Consider the following 18,564-nt stretch of genomic DNA (forward strand, 5'->3'; position numbering starts at 1 on the left):
GCCACTACTAACCACTCCCCATTGTCTCCTGTATAATTGTAGCTTCCCCACCTCCAGCCCGCTCTCTAGTTCCAGTGATGACCACGGACAGCTAGGGCGTAATGTGTGTAGTGCCTTTAATAAAGATACTTAGTAAAAGACTTTGTGTGTCGAGCAAGTCCTTTTACACCTAGTATTTTTAATCTTTCCTCATATGACAGTCCCGCCATCCCAGGGATCAATCTCGTGAACATACGCTGCACTGCCTCAATCACAGGGATGTCCTTCCTCAAATTAGGAGACCAAAACTGTACACAATACTCCACATGTGGTCTCTCCAGAGCCCTATACAACTGCAGAAGAACCTCTTTACTCCTATACTGATATCCTCTTGTTATGAGGTCAACATTCCATTAGTTTTCTTCACTGCCTGCTGTACCTGTAAGCCAACTTTCAGTGACCGGTGTACAAGGACACCCAGGTCTCGCTGCACCTCCCTCTTACCTAACCTAACCCCGCTTGAGAATGGACAACAGAGTAAGGTCAGGGCCAATTGTGAGGGGGGGGGGGGGGGGGAAATTAATACTGAGGTCAAAGTACTATATATGAATGCGCAAAGTATAAGGAATAAAGTGGACGAGCTAGAGGCTGTGTTAGAAACTGGCAAGTATGACGTTGTGGGAATTACTGAGACGTGGCTGCAAGAGGGCCAGGGCTGGGAACTGAATATTCGAGGGTATACCTCCTATCGAAAAGACAGACAGGTGGGCAGAGGGTGCGGGGTTGCCCAGTTGGTGAGGAATTAAATTCAGTCCCTTGCAAGGAGTGACATTGAAACAGGAGATGTGGAGTCAGTATGGGTAGATCTAAGGAATTGTAAGGGTAAAAAGGGCCTAATGGGACTAATCTACTGGCCCCCAAACAGTAGCCTGGACATAGGGCAGAAGTTGAATCAGGAGTTAAAATTGGCATGTAGTAAAAGTAATGCTGTGGTTGTTATGGGAGATTTCAACATGCAGGTAGACTGGGAAAATCAGGTTGGTACTGGACCCCAAGATAGGGACTTTGTAGAGTGCCTCCGTGATGGATTATTTGAACAGCTTGTATTGGAGCCTACCAGGGAGAAGGCAATTCTGGATTTAGTGTTATGTTATGAACCGGATTTGATAAAGGAGCTCTAGGTTAATGAGCCATTAGGAGGCAGTGACCATAACATGGTCAGGTTTAATCTACAATTGGAGAGGGAGAAGAGTAGATCGGAGGTGTTAGTGTTGCAGTTGAATAAAGGGGGCTATGGGGCCATGAGGGAGGAGCTGGCCAAAGTTGACTGGAAAGATACACTAGCAGGGATGATAGTCGAACAAAAATGGCAGGTATTTCTAGGAATAATACAGAAGGTGCAGGATCAGTTCATACCTAGGAGGAAGAAATAATCCAAGGGGAGAAAGGGGCAACCATGGCTGACAAGGGACGTCAGGAACAGTATAAAAATTAAAGCGAAGAAGTACAACGTAGCAAAGATACAAGATATTGGGTAATGTTTAAAGAACAACAGAAGATAACCAAAGAGACAATACGGGGAGAAAAGATGAGGTACGAAGGTAAGCTGGCCAAGAATATAAAGCAGGATAGTAAAAGCTTCTTTAGGTATGTGAAGAAGAAAAAATTAGTTAAGACCAAATTTGAACCCTTGAAGACCGAAAAAGGTGAATTTATTATGGGGAACAAGGAAATGGCAGATGAGTTCAACAGGTACTTTGGATCTGTCTTCACTAAGGAGGACACAAACAATCTACCTGATATAGTAGTGGCCAGAGGATCTGGGGTGACAAAGAAACTGAAGGAAATCCACATTAGGCAGGAAATGGTGTTGGATAGACTGATGGGACTGAAGGCTGATAAATCCCCAGGGCCTGATGGTCTGCATCCCAGGGTACTTAAGGAAGTGGCTCTAGAAATCGTGGATGCATTGGTGATAATTTTCCAATGTGCTATAGATTCAGGATCAGTTCCTGTGGATTGGAGTGTAGCTAATGTTATCCCACTTTTTAATAAAGGCGCGAGAGAGAAAACAGGGAATTATAGAGCAGTTAGCCTGACATCGGTGGTGGGGAAGATGCTGGAGTCAATTATAAAAGATGAGATAGCCGAACAATTGGATAGCAGTAACAGGATCAGTCCGAGTCAACATGGATTTACGAAGGGGAATTCATGCTTGACTAATCTTCTGGAATTTTTTGAAGATGTAACTAGGAATATGGACAAGGGAGAGCCAGTGGATGTAGTGTACCTGGACTTTCAGAAATAATTTGATAATGTCCCACATAGGAGATTAGTGGGCAAAATTAGGGCACATGGTATTGGGGGTAGAGTGCTGACATGGATAGAAAATTGGTTGGCAGACAGGAAACAAAGAGTAGGGATTAACAGGTCCCTTTCAGAATGGCAGGCAGTCATTAGTGGGGTACCGCAAGGCTCGGTGCTGGGATCGCAGCTATTTACAATATACATCAATGATTTGGATGAAGGGATTCAAAGTAACATTAGCAAATTTGCAGATGACACAAAGCTGGGTGGCAGTGTGAACTGAGGAGGATGCTATGAGAATGCAGGGTGACTTGGATAGGTTGGGGGAGTGGGCAGATGCATGGCAGATTAAGTTTAATGCGGATAAATGCGAGTTTATCCACCTTGGTAGCAAAAACAGGAAGGCAGATTACTATCTAAATGGTGTCAAGTTGGGAAAAGCGGAAGTACAACGGGATCTGGGGGTTCTTGTACATCAGTCTATGAAAGTAAGCATGCAGGTACAGCAGGCAGTGAAGAAAGCGAATGGCATGTTGGCCTTTATAACAAGAGGAATCGAATATAGGAGCAAAGAGGTCCTTCTGCAGTTGTACAGAGCCCTAGTGGGACCACACCTGGAGTATTGTGTGCAGTTTTGGTCCCCTAAATTGAGGAAGGACATTCTTGCTATGGAGGGAGTGCAGCGTAGGTTTACAAGGTTAATTCCCGGGATGGCGGGACTGTCATATGCTGAGAGAATGGAGCGGCTGGGCTTGTACACTCTGGAGTTTAGAAGGATGAGAGGATATCTCATTGAAACATATAAGATTGTTAAGGGCTTGGACACACTAGATGCAGGAAACATGTTCCCTAATGTTGGGGGAGTCCAGAACCAGTGGACAGTTTAAGAATAAGGAGTAAACCATTTAGAACGGAGACGAGGAAACACTTTTTCTCACAGAGAGTGGTGAGTCTGGGGAATTCTCTACCTCAGAGGGTGGTGGAGGCAGGTTGTCTGGATACTTTCAAGAGAGAGCTAGATAGGGCTCTTAAAAATAACAGAGTCAGGGGATATGGGGAGAAGGCGGGAACGGGGTACTGATAGGGGATGATCAGCCATGATCACATTGAATGGCGGTGCTGGCTCGAAGGGCCAAATGGCCTACTCCTGCACCTAATGTCTATTGTCTATTCCCAACGGATGGATTCTGGAACTTGGCCTAAGAAATCTTTACCTCTTCTGGTCACAATTTTAAATCAGGGTCACGTGCTTTCAGTGGGAGATTCGACTTACTTCAAAGTGAGTGTCAATAAAATATTTCTAGTCGGGAATGATGTAGCTTTGGGCCAATAAACTGTTTTGGGTCATTTATCATTACGCTGCCCAACAGGACTTCCGATTGATTGTGGATGATTAGTAGTGATGGGGGGAGGGTAGATGAGGGTTTTGTTGGTAGTTACAGAAGTTAGCAGATGCTTTGAAGATTTCCACCACTCCTTGAGAATCACTGCTAAAGCAACAGTGATCTAAAATATGAAGGAGTGTCATCCATGTGATCTGCTTCTCTGAGCAGCCTGGATCATGGAAGCACCGAAACAACTTAAAATTTCACCAAGGGAATGTGGATTTTTATCTTCATGATGTTAAGTAAATCTGGAATAAAAAGTCAGTATCAGTAATATCGAGCATATTGCAGGTCCATCACCGATTTTTCGCCACCCTTGATTCGAGAGCCTTTCTGCATTATCCATTTTGCTGGAACAAAAGAGATCATGTTCTCTGAGAGGAATTGAATGGTACCGGAATGGTCCACCTAGGCCTCCATGGCGTCGAGATGCCGGCCCACAAATTCAGCTTTGGAAGTCAGCTATGGAAGCGGACTTGCCTGCTCTGGCAGGGCTGGTGTTCCAGAGCCCCAGTGGCAGGGGGAAAATTCGACCCACCGGTTGGCCTGGGAAGTCAGCTATGGGAACAGACTTGCCAGCTCTGGCAGGGCTGGTGTTCCAGAGCCTCGGCCACAGGGGGCAAATTCAACCCACTGAACGACCGTGGAAGATGGCTCTAGGAACAGATCTGCTGCCTCTGGCTAGGCTGGAGTTCCAGGTCCCTAGCTGCAGGGGAGAAATTCAACCATGGAAGCCGGATGAGTTTCAGATTGGTCGCCTAACATTGCCGAGATGCCACATTTCCAGGGGGGATTTCAAGTGCACTATTGTAATTTTTGTCTGGATTAAAGGAGGTGCCGGACCACCAGTTGCTGAAAATTGGTGGAGAACCTGTACTTGTTTGTCATGAAAACATCTTGTTCATGCTCATAGTTCAGTATTAACTGTCCATCCTTATCCAAATCAACTGCTGTACAACCACAGACCCATAAATGTGGCTGATTCTTATTTTCCCCGAGCAAGCTGTTAAATACAGGAACAAGTAGGAATGAACTATAAATATCATCCTTGTTTATGACCACCTCAACCCATGAAAGAATAAATAAAGTACACACTCAGTGAGAACATGGATTCTCTACCAAAGTTCACAATTCCTGCTGATGTAGGATTTTGATATTGAGTTTACACAAAGAACAACATGCCACATGCACTCTTGTAAGTTAATGCATTTCACTACAATTTACAAATGTGAAGCCTTTTTGCCTCCTTGGAAATACCAGCCACTCACATCAATCATATAGGACTAATATGTTTGGGACATTTGCCAATTAAAGTGGGCTCTTAAGAGTCATAACAAGGTATTGGCAGAGGAAACTCTGATGGAGATCTGCAGCAGTCCTAGGTTATTTAACAATTCTGCATAAGCACTAAAGCACCTAGTTTACAGGTGAGTGATAACTTCAACTCCTAACCATCAACATCACTATATAAATGTGAAGAATGGGTCAGCTTAGGATATCAATGATTCTCTGCTTTCTGGATAGATCTTGAAAACAATATGTTGGACTGATTCAGCTCTATGAATTTGAAACATCCTTGCCCCACGAGATCTTATGCTATGTGGCAAGAACTATGCAATCACCCTAAACACAGAGCATGATAAATTTCCCAAAGGAGGTGTTTTTTCCTACATGTATTGAAGTACTGCAACTACTTGAATGCAATTTCCATATTTAGTATTGTGAACGCAGATTGCAAATGCAAATCAATTGTTTTAAAAGTAAAAATCAACTAGTCTGTATTATACTTATTAAAATATTTTTAAGCAAATGCTTAGAAATTAATGAACTGAACATAGCAACACAAAGCTCAGAGATATATGCAGTAAAACAGAGAAAAAGTCTGTTACTTTTAAGTTATTGCTTTGTAGATAAAAATAATTTGTGAATAGCTGCAGAAATGTTTACTATCAATGAGAAATGGAAGAACTACATTTCCAAATCTACTGTTGAACTAAGCTTTAGTCCAAACCTTGCAATTTTGTGGTTAGGGCTACAATCAAGAAGAGACTCCATCCGGAGATCATCTTCCATTGATTTCCACGGGGAACTGAGATGCCAACAAGAATGATATCTTCCACCTACTTGACACCCTTAATGCAGAAAAATTGTAAAAATGCTTTGAAGCAGGATCAAAAAACAAGCAAAGGTGAAAAAATTAAGTGTGGGTCAGAACAGGAAGATATAGCAAATAATATGTTTTGTAATATATGTAATGACAAAGTAAGTTAACTAAGAACAGAAAATGCTGGAAACACTCAGCAGGTCAGGACGCATCTATGGAAAGAGCAACAGTTTAAGTCAATAGACAATAGACAATAGTTGCAGGAGTAGGCCATTCGGCCCTTCGAGCCAGCACCTCCATTCAATGTGATCATAGCTGGTCATCCACAATCAGTACCCCATTCTTGCCTTCTCCCTATATCCCCTGACTCCACTATCTTTAAGCGCCCTATCTAGCTCTCTCTTGAACGTATCCAGAGAAACAGCCTCCACCTTTTACTGATTTTCATGAACTACATTGACTTTGAGAGAGCCATCAATCTCAAATTCTTTGATATTATTTCAAGCAACAATAACAATATTGGAAAATCCTCTCAGCTGAACTGTTTCTAAAGTACAGGCATTCCCCAACTTATGTAATAGGCAACTTGCATAAACTCACACTCATGCAAGCAATTATTTAAGCCCACTGTTTTATTTCCGAGTTGCGCATCTCGGTAGTCTTGGTAGCAGAGTGCTAATGTGCATGTGACCGTTTCTGCAAGCTAGTCAGCTGTCTTTGTGGATATTCCCATGTGGTACTACACAATACAAAGAGTAAATTTACGCTTGCACAGTGGCACTTGAGTTTTTGACTTCCATAAATATCTGACTTAAATCGGGAAGCATCTATAATCGGAATACAAGTTGCATCACTATTGCAAAACAGATTAATCGCAGGCCATAATATCCCCTCAGTATGTCTTGCCCATCTATTTCCCTTCCTTTGTAAATATGATATGCAAGCCTGAAATTCCTCCACTTTTGTTATTTGTAGAAAAGGAAAGAAGAGCTTCTCTGAATAGATGGTATAAGGTATTCAGCCAAATTAACAACTGCAGCCTCAAGAAAATCCTTTCATATCCAATGAATTTTTAACATTATTCACATGACTAGCAATCATTTTCAGAAATTACTGAGCTCTGCTGTATAATTATGGCAATGTTGTAATCATCGTAATTCTATAAGATAAATTATATCTTCCTGCAATACAGGAGGCAAAGAAAATAATACAAGATCACATTTATCCCCATTTCATCTCACATTTTTATCAATCATTCTGTTTATAATGACAATGACATCTTGCTACCTGTAAGACCAGCTGGACATCTACAGGAGTAGCTGTTGATACTATCTATGCAGGTGCCCACACCGCATGGATTTGATTTGCAGTCATCTACATTTTCTTGACAAAACTCCCCTTCAAAACCGACAGGACACACACAGTGGTATTCACCACTTCCTGGGGGGAAATTGATATCTGTGACACATGTTCCGCCATTTATGCAGCCACACGACTTCACTGCAACCTAGGAAGAAAAATAAGGAACATTTGAGTAGTCCATCACATTGTATACCATCCTACATACAAGAAGATTTTAAATGATTCCTGTGAATATACTGTGGGGTGTTACTGCTCCATGACCTTTGGCCAATTTACATTTTATAATTGGCAAACCAAATGGAAAAGCATTTGTACCAATAAAAATCAAATAGTGCCGGTTTTGCTTGCTGTAACAATAATTAAAGCTCTATTTTCTGCTCTACAACTAATTAGTTATATGCTAATACCTTTGGTCCTCTTCATATCTCACCCAGCTGGAGATCCACTCACCTCACAGCAAGTTGCAGAGTACAATTTCATCACTACGGCAAGAGGTATGTCAATCAATGTATCAGTAGAACCAGTAGAACAGAATTAATACAGAAAAGATTTCATGCCTAATTAAGGTTGGAATTTCATTGCAAATAATGTAAGTGGCTACTTAAATACTTGGCACATTCATTATTACGCCATAATTATTTTTCTGTAAAGACAAACCTGTTGATTGCAATGTACACTAAAAGTTGCACTTTATAATTCCATTCACTCTCTGAAGTAGTCATCACTTCATCTTTCTTCTCTTTGAATCCAAATTATGTTAACCAGGAATATGTACTGAAATCGGAGGGAAATGTCCATTCTGCATGTAATCAGCAACTCTAAAACTAAGTGTGCAGGTTTTGAAAGTGTTCAAGTGTAAAGAGCTTATTGATGATCTGAAGTCATGAAAGATGCTGTAGTAAAACAAGTCTTTCTTTCATTCAGAAGCTTTAACAGTTCTCCTGTTAGTGCCCCTGAGAACAAAACAGCCAATTTAATATGTAGAGGCGAACAATTGGCCCAACTAACTGAAATTCTAAAGCATTATCGCATAAACAATTGTGGAAACTTCAGATGCACCAAGACTAATTTGGATTAAAGTGCCATGATCATTCATGTTGGTTTCACAAGTAAATCATCTTGAAACAAACAATGTGACTATGTGGAAACGGAATATTTTTAAACAGTTTCAAAGCTCAATCTTCATAGAGGCATGAGGTGATCAATAGAGGTTAACTTACTAATACTACCATTTTATAGTTGGTAATCAAGTAAGTTTTGGCCAAATTCCTGTGGATATTTCATTGTAAAAATCACCCTGACACTCCCCCTTGTTATATTGCTTAAATTGATAGTGGAATTTCTCTTATTATCAGTTATTTTAAAAGACAATATCATATCCTAGACTTGTGGATTTTGTAGGTTAATTGACCTCTGTAAATTGTCCCTAGTGTGTGCAAAAGTTGGAAAAACATAGAACTCGCGTGAACAGTTGATCGATCAACAGTGTTTCAAGAGAGAGTTAGATTTAGCTCTTAGGGCTAAGGGAATCAAGGGATATGGGGAAAAAGCCAGAACGGGGTACCAATTTTGGATGATCAGCCATGATCATATTGAATGGCGGTCTGGCTCGAAGGGTCGAATGGCCTACTCCTGCACCTGTTTTCTATGTTTCTATGATAGGGTGTGGATTTGCATGTCCAAAATACCTGTTTCCATGCTGTATCCTTCAATCTGCCAATCAATTTATTGAGGTACAGTGAAAAACGTTTTGTACACCATCAATCATCCATAAATCTTCCATACGTGATTACAATAGACAATAGGGGCAGGAGTAAGCCATTTGGCCCTTCGAGCCAGCACCGCCACTCAATGTGATCATGGCTGATCATCCCCAATCAGTACCCCATTCCTGCCTTCTCCCCTGAATCCGCTATTTTTAAGAGCCACATATCTCTTGAAAGTATCCAGAGAACCTGCCTCCACTGCCCTCTGAGGCAGAGAATTCCACAGACTCACCACTCTGTGAGAAAAAGTGTTTCCTCGTCTCCATTCTAAATTGCTTACTCCTTATTCTTAAACTGTGGCCCCTGGTTCTGGACCACCAGCATCGGGAACATGTTTCCTGCCTCTAATGTGTCCAAACCCTTAACAATCTTATATGATTCAATGAGATACCCTCTCATCCTTCTAAACTCAAGAGTGTACAAGTCCAGCTGTTCCATTCTCTCAGCATATGACAGTCCCGCCATCTCGGGAATTAACCTTGTAAATCTATGCTGCACTACCGCAATAGCAAGAATGTCCTTCCTCAAATTAGGGGACCAAAACTGCACACAATTCCCCAGGTGTGGTCTCACTAGGGCTCTGTACAACTGCAGAAGGACCTCTTTGCTCCTATATTCGATTCCTCTTGTTATAAAGGCCAACATGCCGTTCGTTTTCTTCACTGCCTGCTGTACCTGCATGCTTACTTTCATAGACTGATGAACAAGGATCCCCAGATTTCGTTGTACTTCCTCTTTTCCCAACGACGCCATTTACATAGTAATCTGCCTTTCTGTTTTTGCTACCAAAGTGGATAACCTCACATTTATCCGCATTAAACTTCATCTGCCATTCATCTGCCCACTCCCCCAACTGTCCAAGTCACCCTGCATTCTCATAGCATCCTCCTCACAGTTTACACTGCCACCCAGCTTTGTGTCATCTGCAAATTTACTAATGTTACTTTGAATCCCTTCATCCAAATCATTGATGTATATTGTAAATATAGTCCCAGCACCGAGCCTTGCAGTACCCCAATAGTCACTGCCTGCCATTCTGAAAGGGACCTGTTAATCCCTACTCTTTGTTACCTGTCTGCCAACCACTTCTCTATCCATGTCAGCACTCTACCCCCAATACCATGTGCCCTAATTTTGCCCAATGAAACTATAAATGAGAACCCCAGGTAATGCAAAAGAACCAGAGTGCAAATATAGTGTTACAGATAAAGTGCAGATAAAATAAGTGTAGGGCCCTCAATGAGACAGGTTGAGAGATTCAGAATGCATCATTAGTTTATAAGTTAAGGGATATGTGACATTGTGGATTGACATTCTGTATCCTCGAGCAGTTTGTTTTCCGATCTTTCAACATTGAATTGATGGCAATTATTTAAGCTGTTTAAAATGCACCTGGAGAGTTGATGCACTGTACTTGTAGAATGTACACACTGTGGATGCAGATATGTTGCAGAAGAGGCTTATCAGGAGAGAGAGAGACTCAACACAGAGCACCCATCCTCTGACTTACAATTATACTAATTTTTCTGCCTGGTCTTTTTAAACCTCAGGCCAATGCTAAAATGTTGATAGCAGGAAATACTGTGATAGCAAAGCCCATTGCATCTCTGTCCACGCCTGAATGTTAACAAGGTCTTGTTGCAAGCACATATATACCAGATGAATAATTGAGATGATGCAAATGTAACTGAATATTTTGTAATCAGCAGTGGAAATACATATTTTTGATGTAATGATGGAGTGAAATGCATGAGCAAAGCATCTGGAGATATTGAGGTGAAAGACACTGGTGTAAAAAAAACCTACTGAAACAATGTCCATGGTTTGAAATGACTGGTCTCATACAACAACAACACCAACCTCTTCCTTCGTGTCTAAAGTTTATCGTAGAATTCAATTTCACCTGTTAGTTTGAAGGTCTTTTTGGTCAAATGTTACCTTAATGTTACCTTGTTAGTTACTCCCACCTAACCTCTTGCATTCAACTGTTTTATCTATGTTTGGAGCAAAACTTTCACAAAGTCTAAAGCCAACTATTTCTGGCAAATTTAATGGTGATCAGATTATTGGTCAGCAGGTGCCCTTTCATAGTCCTGATGATAATTTGCTGGTGATTGAGATCAAAATGATGGGGCATTAGTTAGCCTGAACAGAGTTGCTCTGTTTGTTTTTGTGTTCATTGTGTTCATCGGCTGGTGGAGGGAAGGTAGTAGATAGTTAGCAGTCAGCTTCCTTGCTTATAGCAGACTGAATGCCATGTGATTTCATGTTGTCTGGAAACTGTGCTGAAGAATTACATTGACTTGACAGTATGATAGGTTTCCTAATTCAGGAACAAATCCACAGATGATCGTAAGAGGAAAATCTGCCTGATTTTATTCTGATATGTTGCATCGTAATGTAACAAAATAAATAGCTAGGCCATTTCAGGAATGAGTTAAGACCAAAGTGCACTGTTTGGGTTTACAATCATACCTAGCCCAGAGTGAGTAATTATCTGAAGGACATCAGCAAACCAAGTGGGTTTTGCAACTATCCAATAATTTCATGATTACCATAATTAGTACTAGCTTTTTATTTTAGATTATACATTTCATGGAAAAAAAATTATCCAACCTCTCCAAAAAAATCCAACCATCCAAATTCTCCTTATACAAAACAATACTCTAAATGTAGCCTTACCAATATCTTGTAGAGCTGTAACATGCCTTCCCAATTCCATGACTACTGAAGGCAACTATGCCTCTTCAGCACCTTATCTATCAGTGTAGCTACTTTCATGGAACTCTGCACCTGTGCCCTGAGGTTTATCTGACTGTAATTCTCCCTAAGGTGTTCCCATTTACTGTGCAAATATTGCCCTGATTTATCTTACCAAAATGTAACATCTCGTATTTATGTGAATTATTTAACTCCATCTGCCATTCCGCAGCCCACTGACCCAATTGATCAAAACCCTTTTCTAATGTTAGACAACCTTAATTCTCCACTACAACACCAATTTTAGTGTCATCAACAAAATTACTGACCATGCCACCTCTATTTACATCCAAATCATTAATATGAATAACAAACAATACTGACCTTTGTGCCACACCTCTTGTTACAGCCCTTATGTCTGAAAAACAACACTCTACCACCACCCTCTATCTCCTCTTGGCTAGCTTGCCCTGGATCTTATGTGATCTAACCTTACAGACCCTCCCACTGTGCAGTATTCTGTCAAAAGCCTTGCTAAAGTCCATGTAGACAACATCTCCCACCATGTCTTCCTCAACCTTCTTGGCCACCTCTTCAAAAATATTAATCAAATTGATGAGGCACTACTTCCCACATATAAATCCATGCTGACTATTCATAATCAGTCCTTCATATTCAACATTTATTTAGATCCTGTCTTTCAGAAACCCCTTCATTAACGTGTTAGGCTCACTGGTCTGCAATTTTCTTTTGTAAATGGTGCCAAAATAAGGTGACCTGTGCAAGAATTTGGCTTTGCAGTGCATATGTGACAATAAAACACCATTATTCATTGACCAAGCTTATACCATACACTTTCATAAATAGAACCACAATACGAGCCATCCTCCAGTCTTCTGGAAACTATCAATGACTATCAATTATACAAATATCTCTGGTAGTGGCCTTGCAATTTTCCCCAGATTTCCCACAATGTTCAAGAATACACTTGATCACGTCCCAGGGATTTATGCATTCTAAGACCACTAGAGGTGATCTTATAGAGGTTTGCAAAATCATGAGGGACATTGATAAGGTGAATAGCCACCATCTGTCCCCCAGATCTAAAACTAGAAATTTAAGGTGAGAGGGGAAAGATTCCAATGGAACCCAAGGGGCAAGTTTTTCCACACACAGGGTCTGTAGTATACATGAAATGAGCTGCCATTGGAAGTGATGTGGATATAATTATGAAAAGTAAGAAATTTGACAGCAAATCCGCCATGATGGAAATTCCCAATCTACCATGATGGAATGTAAACGTGCATCTCCAGTTACGGCATTGACTTTACTAATCCATAAAAAGTGTTGCATAAGTACCTTACTACCTTTCCCTATAAATGTATGACCTTCTATAATAGGTCCATTATTCAAGCAAACTTAAACTAGAACATAAATTCTCATTCAAATATTTTAAATATAAAACAATGCTTTCAGGAAAAGGAAGGGCACCCTTAGCAGTTCTGATGAAAATAAAACCATTGTGTAGTGGACTTAGATCCTACTAATTTTAAAAGAACCTTGTCTTGCAAGAAGTCCTGAATGAACCTTTACTGATTTGAATGGACCAAAAACAGGCACTCAAACATTAGCTTCCTGGCAGACGATTAGATTAAAATTATAGCTAATTTACTCTCGCATTATAGATCAGCATGAGTGTCTCCACACAAAATTTGAGCACAGAGACTTTTATATTCTGTTCAAAAGGGAACTGCAGATGCTGGAATATCGAAGGTACACAAAATTGCTGGGGAAACTCAGCGGGTGCAGCAGCATCTATGGAGCGAAGGTTGAAACCTTTGCTTAAGCATTCAAAACACATACGAAGCTGAGGAATTTAGTGTGATGAACCTTGCTGGGAAATGCCAGCAGCCACAGTTGAATTGCCAACATTTATCCCCCGTGAAGTTCTCGAGTCCCAAGTAAACAGCAAGTCCTCAATGTGTTGGCTGAACTAAGCAATGGTTTCCCTGCTGTGCTCCAAATTTGGATTTCTCATGGAGTCCTGTAGCACATCACCTACATCAAGCAATTTCACAGCAGTTCTGGGGAATTTATTTACTGAACCTACACCAGGATAAACCTGACACCTGGAGACCAAGTTTATTCATATTAATGGGGTGGTACAGATGTGAAGGTAATGTATATTTTATGGAATTAATTCAGTTTGCTGTAATGATTTTATATATTCAAAGTGAATAAATTAGATTTAATTTTGATCTCATTAATAATTTAAAAAAAGTTAATTTCTTAATTGATTTTTGAAAGTTTATGAATGTCTGCAAATATCAAAGTCTTTGTGAACCATTCAAAATCTTTCACTGTCAGAGCTTGAGTGCGATTTATTTCATTGTCCATGTTACTTTTTCATGGCAAGAGGGCTTGCACTCTGCACTTCATGTGATGGTGTTACCCCATCATACATGACCCAGCTGCCACACAGGCCCCTGCCTTCCTGAAATGGGCTGTATTTTGGGAACATCGGCTTATCTGGAAAAGGCAAGTCTCTAAGGAGTACAAACATTAGTGGCCAGATCGGGTTGTTCATCACTTGCAGTTCTATTATGTATTTCTATTGTCCAAATTCAGAATGTAGGCATCATTTGAAGCCCAGAACTTGGTGACCATTCCAAATTGCTTATGGAAACTTTGTGGTGAAGTGCCTTGTCGATCTTGTAAATCAGGTGGTGAAGATGTTTCCATTGTGCTGTTAGGGTATACTAAAGAATTCCGATTCAGAATGAGTTAAGCAGTGATGATATTTATTATAAAAAAAACAAATTGCTGGTGGAACTGAACAGGTCAAGCAGCATTTGTGAAGGCAGAGAAATGGACAACATTTTGGGGTGAGACCCTGTATCAGTAATGAGAGGGAAGACAGGTAGTAATAAGAAGCAAGAGGGAGGGGGAAAAAGAGGGGCTCACAATCAGGACCCAAAATGCAGACTATCTTTTTGCCTGAAGCCAATTGATGAGCTGAATTCCTCCAACACTTTGTTCTTTTGCTCCATATTTCACCACCTGCAATCTCTTGTGTCTCCATGATATGTTTGAAATCTGGTGAGTGTGGAATGCGAGAATTCAGGTGGCAGTGCCCTTGAAATACAGGTGGCAGAGCCCTTGCCCTCTTTGATGGTAGAGATCATGGGGTTGGAGATGCTTTTAAAGAAAGCTGATGATTTGTTGCAGCTGTACATACTGGAGGCATAATGCCCGTAATGAAGGTGATGATCCTAACATTGATTGATGAGGTGACAATAAAGTAGGCTGCTTGTTCCGGTTTATGATGAGCTCCTTGTTTTTGTTCAAAGTTGCAACCATCCATGAAAATCGAGATATATCCATCAGTTTCCTGATTAATGCCAAGAAAGCTTTGGACATTGAGAAGGTTATCATGCAGGAGATCTAACTTCTGATCATCAGAAAATATCTTCGCTCTTGATGGTGTGATAGAGAAATGTTCATAACTGAAGCAGGTAAAATATGGTGATCCAAAGATACTGCTCAATGAAACTCACATTAATACTAGATTCCTTAATATTAAGCATGAATTCAGGCTGTGTGTGCTTTCACCTCAGCTCCAGATGTCTTTAATGTTACTATTGCTCTTTGGTAACACACTCTGTCAAATGTTGACACAAGGGACTACTGATGTTTAAATCTTAAATAAAACGCAAAGTGCTGGAGAAACTCAGTGGGTCAGGCAATATCTGTCGAGGAAATGAATAAAGCAACATTTCAGGTTGGAACCCTTCGTTAGACGGATAGGAATAGGGGGGTGGGGGGGGGGGGAGAAAGCTGGAAAAAAAAAAAGAGGTGGGGGTGAGACAAAGCCCGGCAAGTAATGGCTAGATACAGTGGATGGAGGTGATTTGTTAAATGTTGTTGCATGCCAAGGAGAGTCAGATATTTATGAATGAAAACTGACTTCAATGGAAATATACAATAGCAAAGCAATATACAATAGCAAATCAGTAAGTATCCATGAAAATAGTTAAATTTCACATTGAAGATCCTTCAAGGAATGTGTAATATTCTACTTATACAGAAGGGCACAATTCTCCAACAAATGTATTTCCGCAAAGAGATAGAAAAATAGTAAGACAACGAGATACACATGCAAGCCCAGTGGCATTCACCGACTTGCATCATTGTCCTACCTCTTCTCAATTCACAACGTTAGAACTTTATCAGCATATCGTTGTTGTGTGGTATTTCAATGGAGTTTCAGAAGGCATAAACCAAATTATTTTCTTAAGTGTTTGTCATTAAAATAATTTGATGAGCCAGTATACGATAAGTAGGGACGTTTATCATAAATATTTTGAACAATCAACAAAAATATGTATGATTTTGCATTTAAATGTATTGGACTCACCTGAACAGAATATGTGCTTTGTGCATTACACTCATCAGACACGGTAAAGTCAAATCTGCCTGAATTTTGGGAATTCACTTTCCAGATCAGAAGTCCAGCAGGTAACAGACTGGCATTCTCTGGTGCAGACTCCAGTGAGAATAGTACAGCTGACCCTTCTGGATCCACTGCTGTGAACTGGTACACAAAACTTTCACCGAAAAATGTCTGGAGCTTGGTGGTAGACTCTTGATAAATTGGTGGTTGATTGTCTTCATGGAATAAAAAGCAAAAACATCGGTGGTAAATCCAATAAAACATTTAGCTTTTGCAGTTTTCCTTCCTACACAGCAATGTCAAAATACAATAGTAGTGCCCTAATGTGTATGTTACATTGTCACTGCTCCAAACACCAGTCATGAACCCACAATTACAAACTTCACCCATGACCTTGCTATTCAATAGATGTTTTCATGTCCATGTATCTGGTGGCACAACTCTGGGGGAAAGAGAGGGCCATTGGTCAGATGCAATATTGGCCTTGGGGCTTGCTTGATGGAGAACAGAGTAAGAAAACTTTGGCTATGAAAGCCATAAAGTTGAATAAACCACTTTGGAGAATTAGTGATTGGGTCCTCAGAGTTCTTTCGATAAGAGACCTCTGGTGATAGTTGGTTTGGGGTCAGTGCCAACAACTAGGGATATAGTGTTGAAGTGGTGGGCAGAGGTGGTGATATCAGTATTTTGGGATGTGAGAATTTAAGGATAACGGACAAGTATGAAATTTAGTGAGCTCATGCTTCTGTCCCTCACCATTAAAAAGGCTAATGACATTCATTTCGGGGACATGAGCTAATTTCACCAACATGTTCCAAGGAAGCCATGCATGGAAAATTATATCTTTTGACATAATCACATCAAATTTACAACAACACATATCAGTAAGTACGTGGAATTTCTGAAATAATGTAAAATAACTTCAAAATAGTCATTATGGAATAAAAATTTGTGGGAGGAACCACTTCAATTGTGTGGTGCTGAAATAAACAGTGCTGAGCAATCTAATTTTTTGGCATGAGTTACTTAATGAAATTCAGGGTCTTTGGATATAAACTTACTTTCATTAATAGACCAGGTGAACTTGGATATGTTTGGGTTGCACAGCAAACAAAGGCTTGTTGGATTTAGGTCTCCTTCCCCATAACACAGTCCATCTATATTGCACGTTTTTTCCTATGAAAACAAATCAATTACATTTGCTGAAATAAAGGTTATTGAAAAAATGACTTCAACATTTGATTATGATTAAAACAATTAACAAGTACACGCATAAAGCTATTACATGTATTAAGGGAGAATTAATTTTTGGATAATTACACTAAAATTAGGTAAAGGTGATAGCTGGCTGTAAGTCAATAGTCTGGAGTATTGGTCAACCTGAGGAGCACCTGGGACACAATATTCTGGACAGGTCAACCTGGGACACAATATTCTGGAGTAACTCAGACAGCATCTCTGGGGAACATAGATAGATGACATTTCAGGTCGAGACCCTTCATCATCCATGTTCTCCAGAGATGTTGCCTGACTTGCTGAGTTACTCCAGCACTTTGTATCTTTTTACCCCATTAGCCAGCATCTGCAGTTCCTTGTTTAGCCAATACTCTTAGTTTATTTTGGTACGTGACCAAATATGTATTTTCTTGATCCAATCATGTTTGCAGTTTTGTGCTCTTTGTGTCCATTTTATCTTGGTAAATATAACTTTCCGTAAGTTTAACAATTTAAAAGCTCAATGTTATTTGAGCATTTCCCATTGTTATTTGTTCTTCATATATTTTTATAAGTGTCTTACACTTTATGACCACAGGCCATTACTACTCGTTTTTATTGTTTTTATTGGATTAAGCACCTGAATCTTCTCAATTTAATCTTTTCAATATCTACAGTACATTAATAATGCCATTAAACTATATGAATTGTGCCATGTTTACTGATGTATCATATTTAAAATAAATGACAATGACAATGACATTTCATTAGTCCATATTTGTTGATTTGTTGATTATCATTTGTCAATCATCAATATTTACATGGCTTATCCTACATTCAAAACTCTTTAGATTCTGGAGTAGTTCCTGAGGATTGGAGGGTAGCTAATGTAACCCCACTTTTTAAAAAAGGGAGGGAGAGAGAAAATGGGGAATTACAGACCAGTTAGTCTAATGGGGAAAATTCTGGAGTCAGTTATTAAAGTTGGGATAGCAGCACATTTGGAAAGTGGGGAATTCATTGGACAAAGTCAGCATGGATTTATGAAAGGTAAATCATGTCTGATGAATCTTATAGAATTTTTCGAGGATGTAACTAGTAGAGTGGATAAGGGAGAACCAGTGGATGTGTTATATCTGGACTTTCAGAAGGCTTTCGATAAGAACCCACATAAGAGATTAGTATACAAACCTAAAGCACACGGTATTGGGGGTTCAGTATTGATGTGGATAGAGAACTGGCTGGCAGACAGGAAGCAAAGAGTAGGAGTAAACGGGTCCTTTTCAGAATGGC

At 40.1% G+C, this 18,564-nt stretch overlaps 1 protein-coding gene across 3 annotated transcripts in view; it reads right to left on the reverse strand.

The window, feature by feature from the left end:
• Positions 1–18,564, reverse strand: part of LOC116975511 (von Willebrand factor D and EGF domain-containing protein-like) — a 244,904-nt gene that overhangs the window by 96,373 nt on the left and 129,967 nt on the right. For all 3 annotated transcript variants that reach the window (XR_004412640.1, XM_033024697.1, XM_033024696.1), the window contains exons 16-18: positions 17,118–17,232; positions 16,021–16,271; positions 7,063–7,282 (exon numbers count right to left, since the gene is read on the reverse strand). Coding sequence is in view for 2 of the 3 variants with exons in the window: in XM_033024697.1 (XP_032880588.1) it covers positions 7,063–7,282; positions 16,021–16,271; positions 17,118–17,232 (586 nt within the window). In the remaining variant the exon portion in view is untranslated. The remainder of the gene's footprint in view (positions 1–7,062; positions 7,283–16,020; positions 16,272–17,117; positions 17,233–18,564) is intronic.

Source organism: Amblyraja radiata, chromosome 7 (assembly GCF_010909765.2).
Source record: "Amblyraja radiata isolate CabotCenter1 chromosome 7, sAmbRad1.1.pri, whole genome shotgun sequence".
NCBI lineage: Eukaryota > Metazoa > Chordata > Chondrichthyes > Rajiformes > Rajidae > Amblyraja > Amblyraja radiata.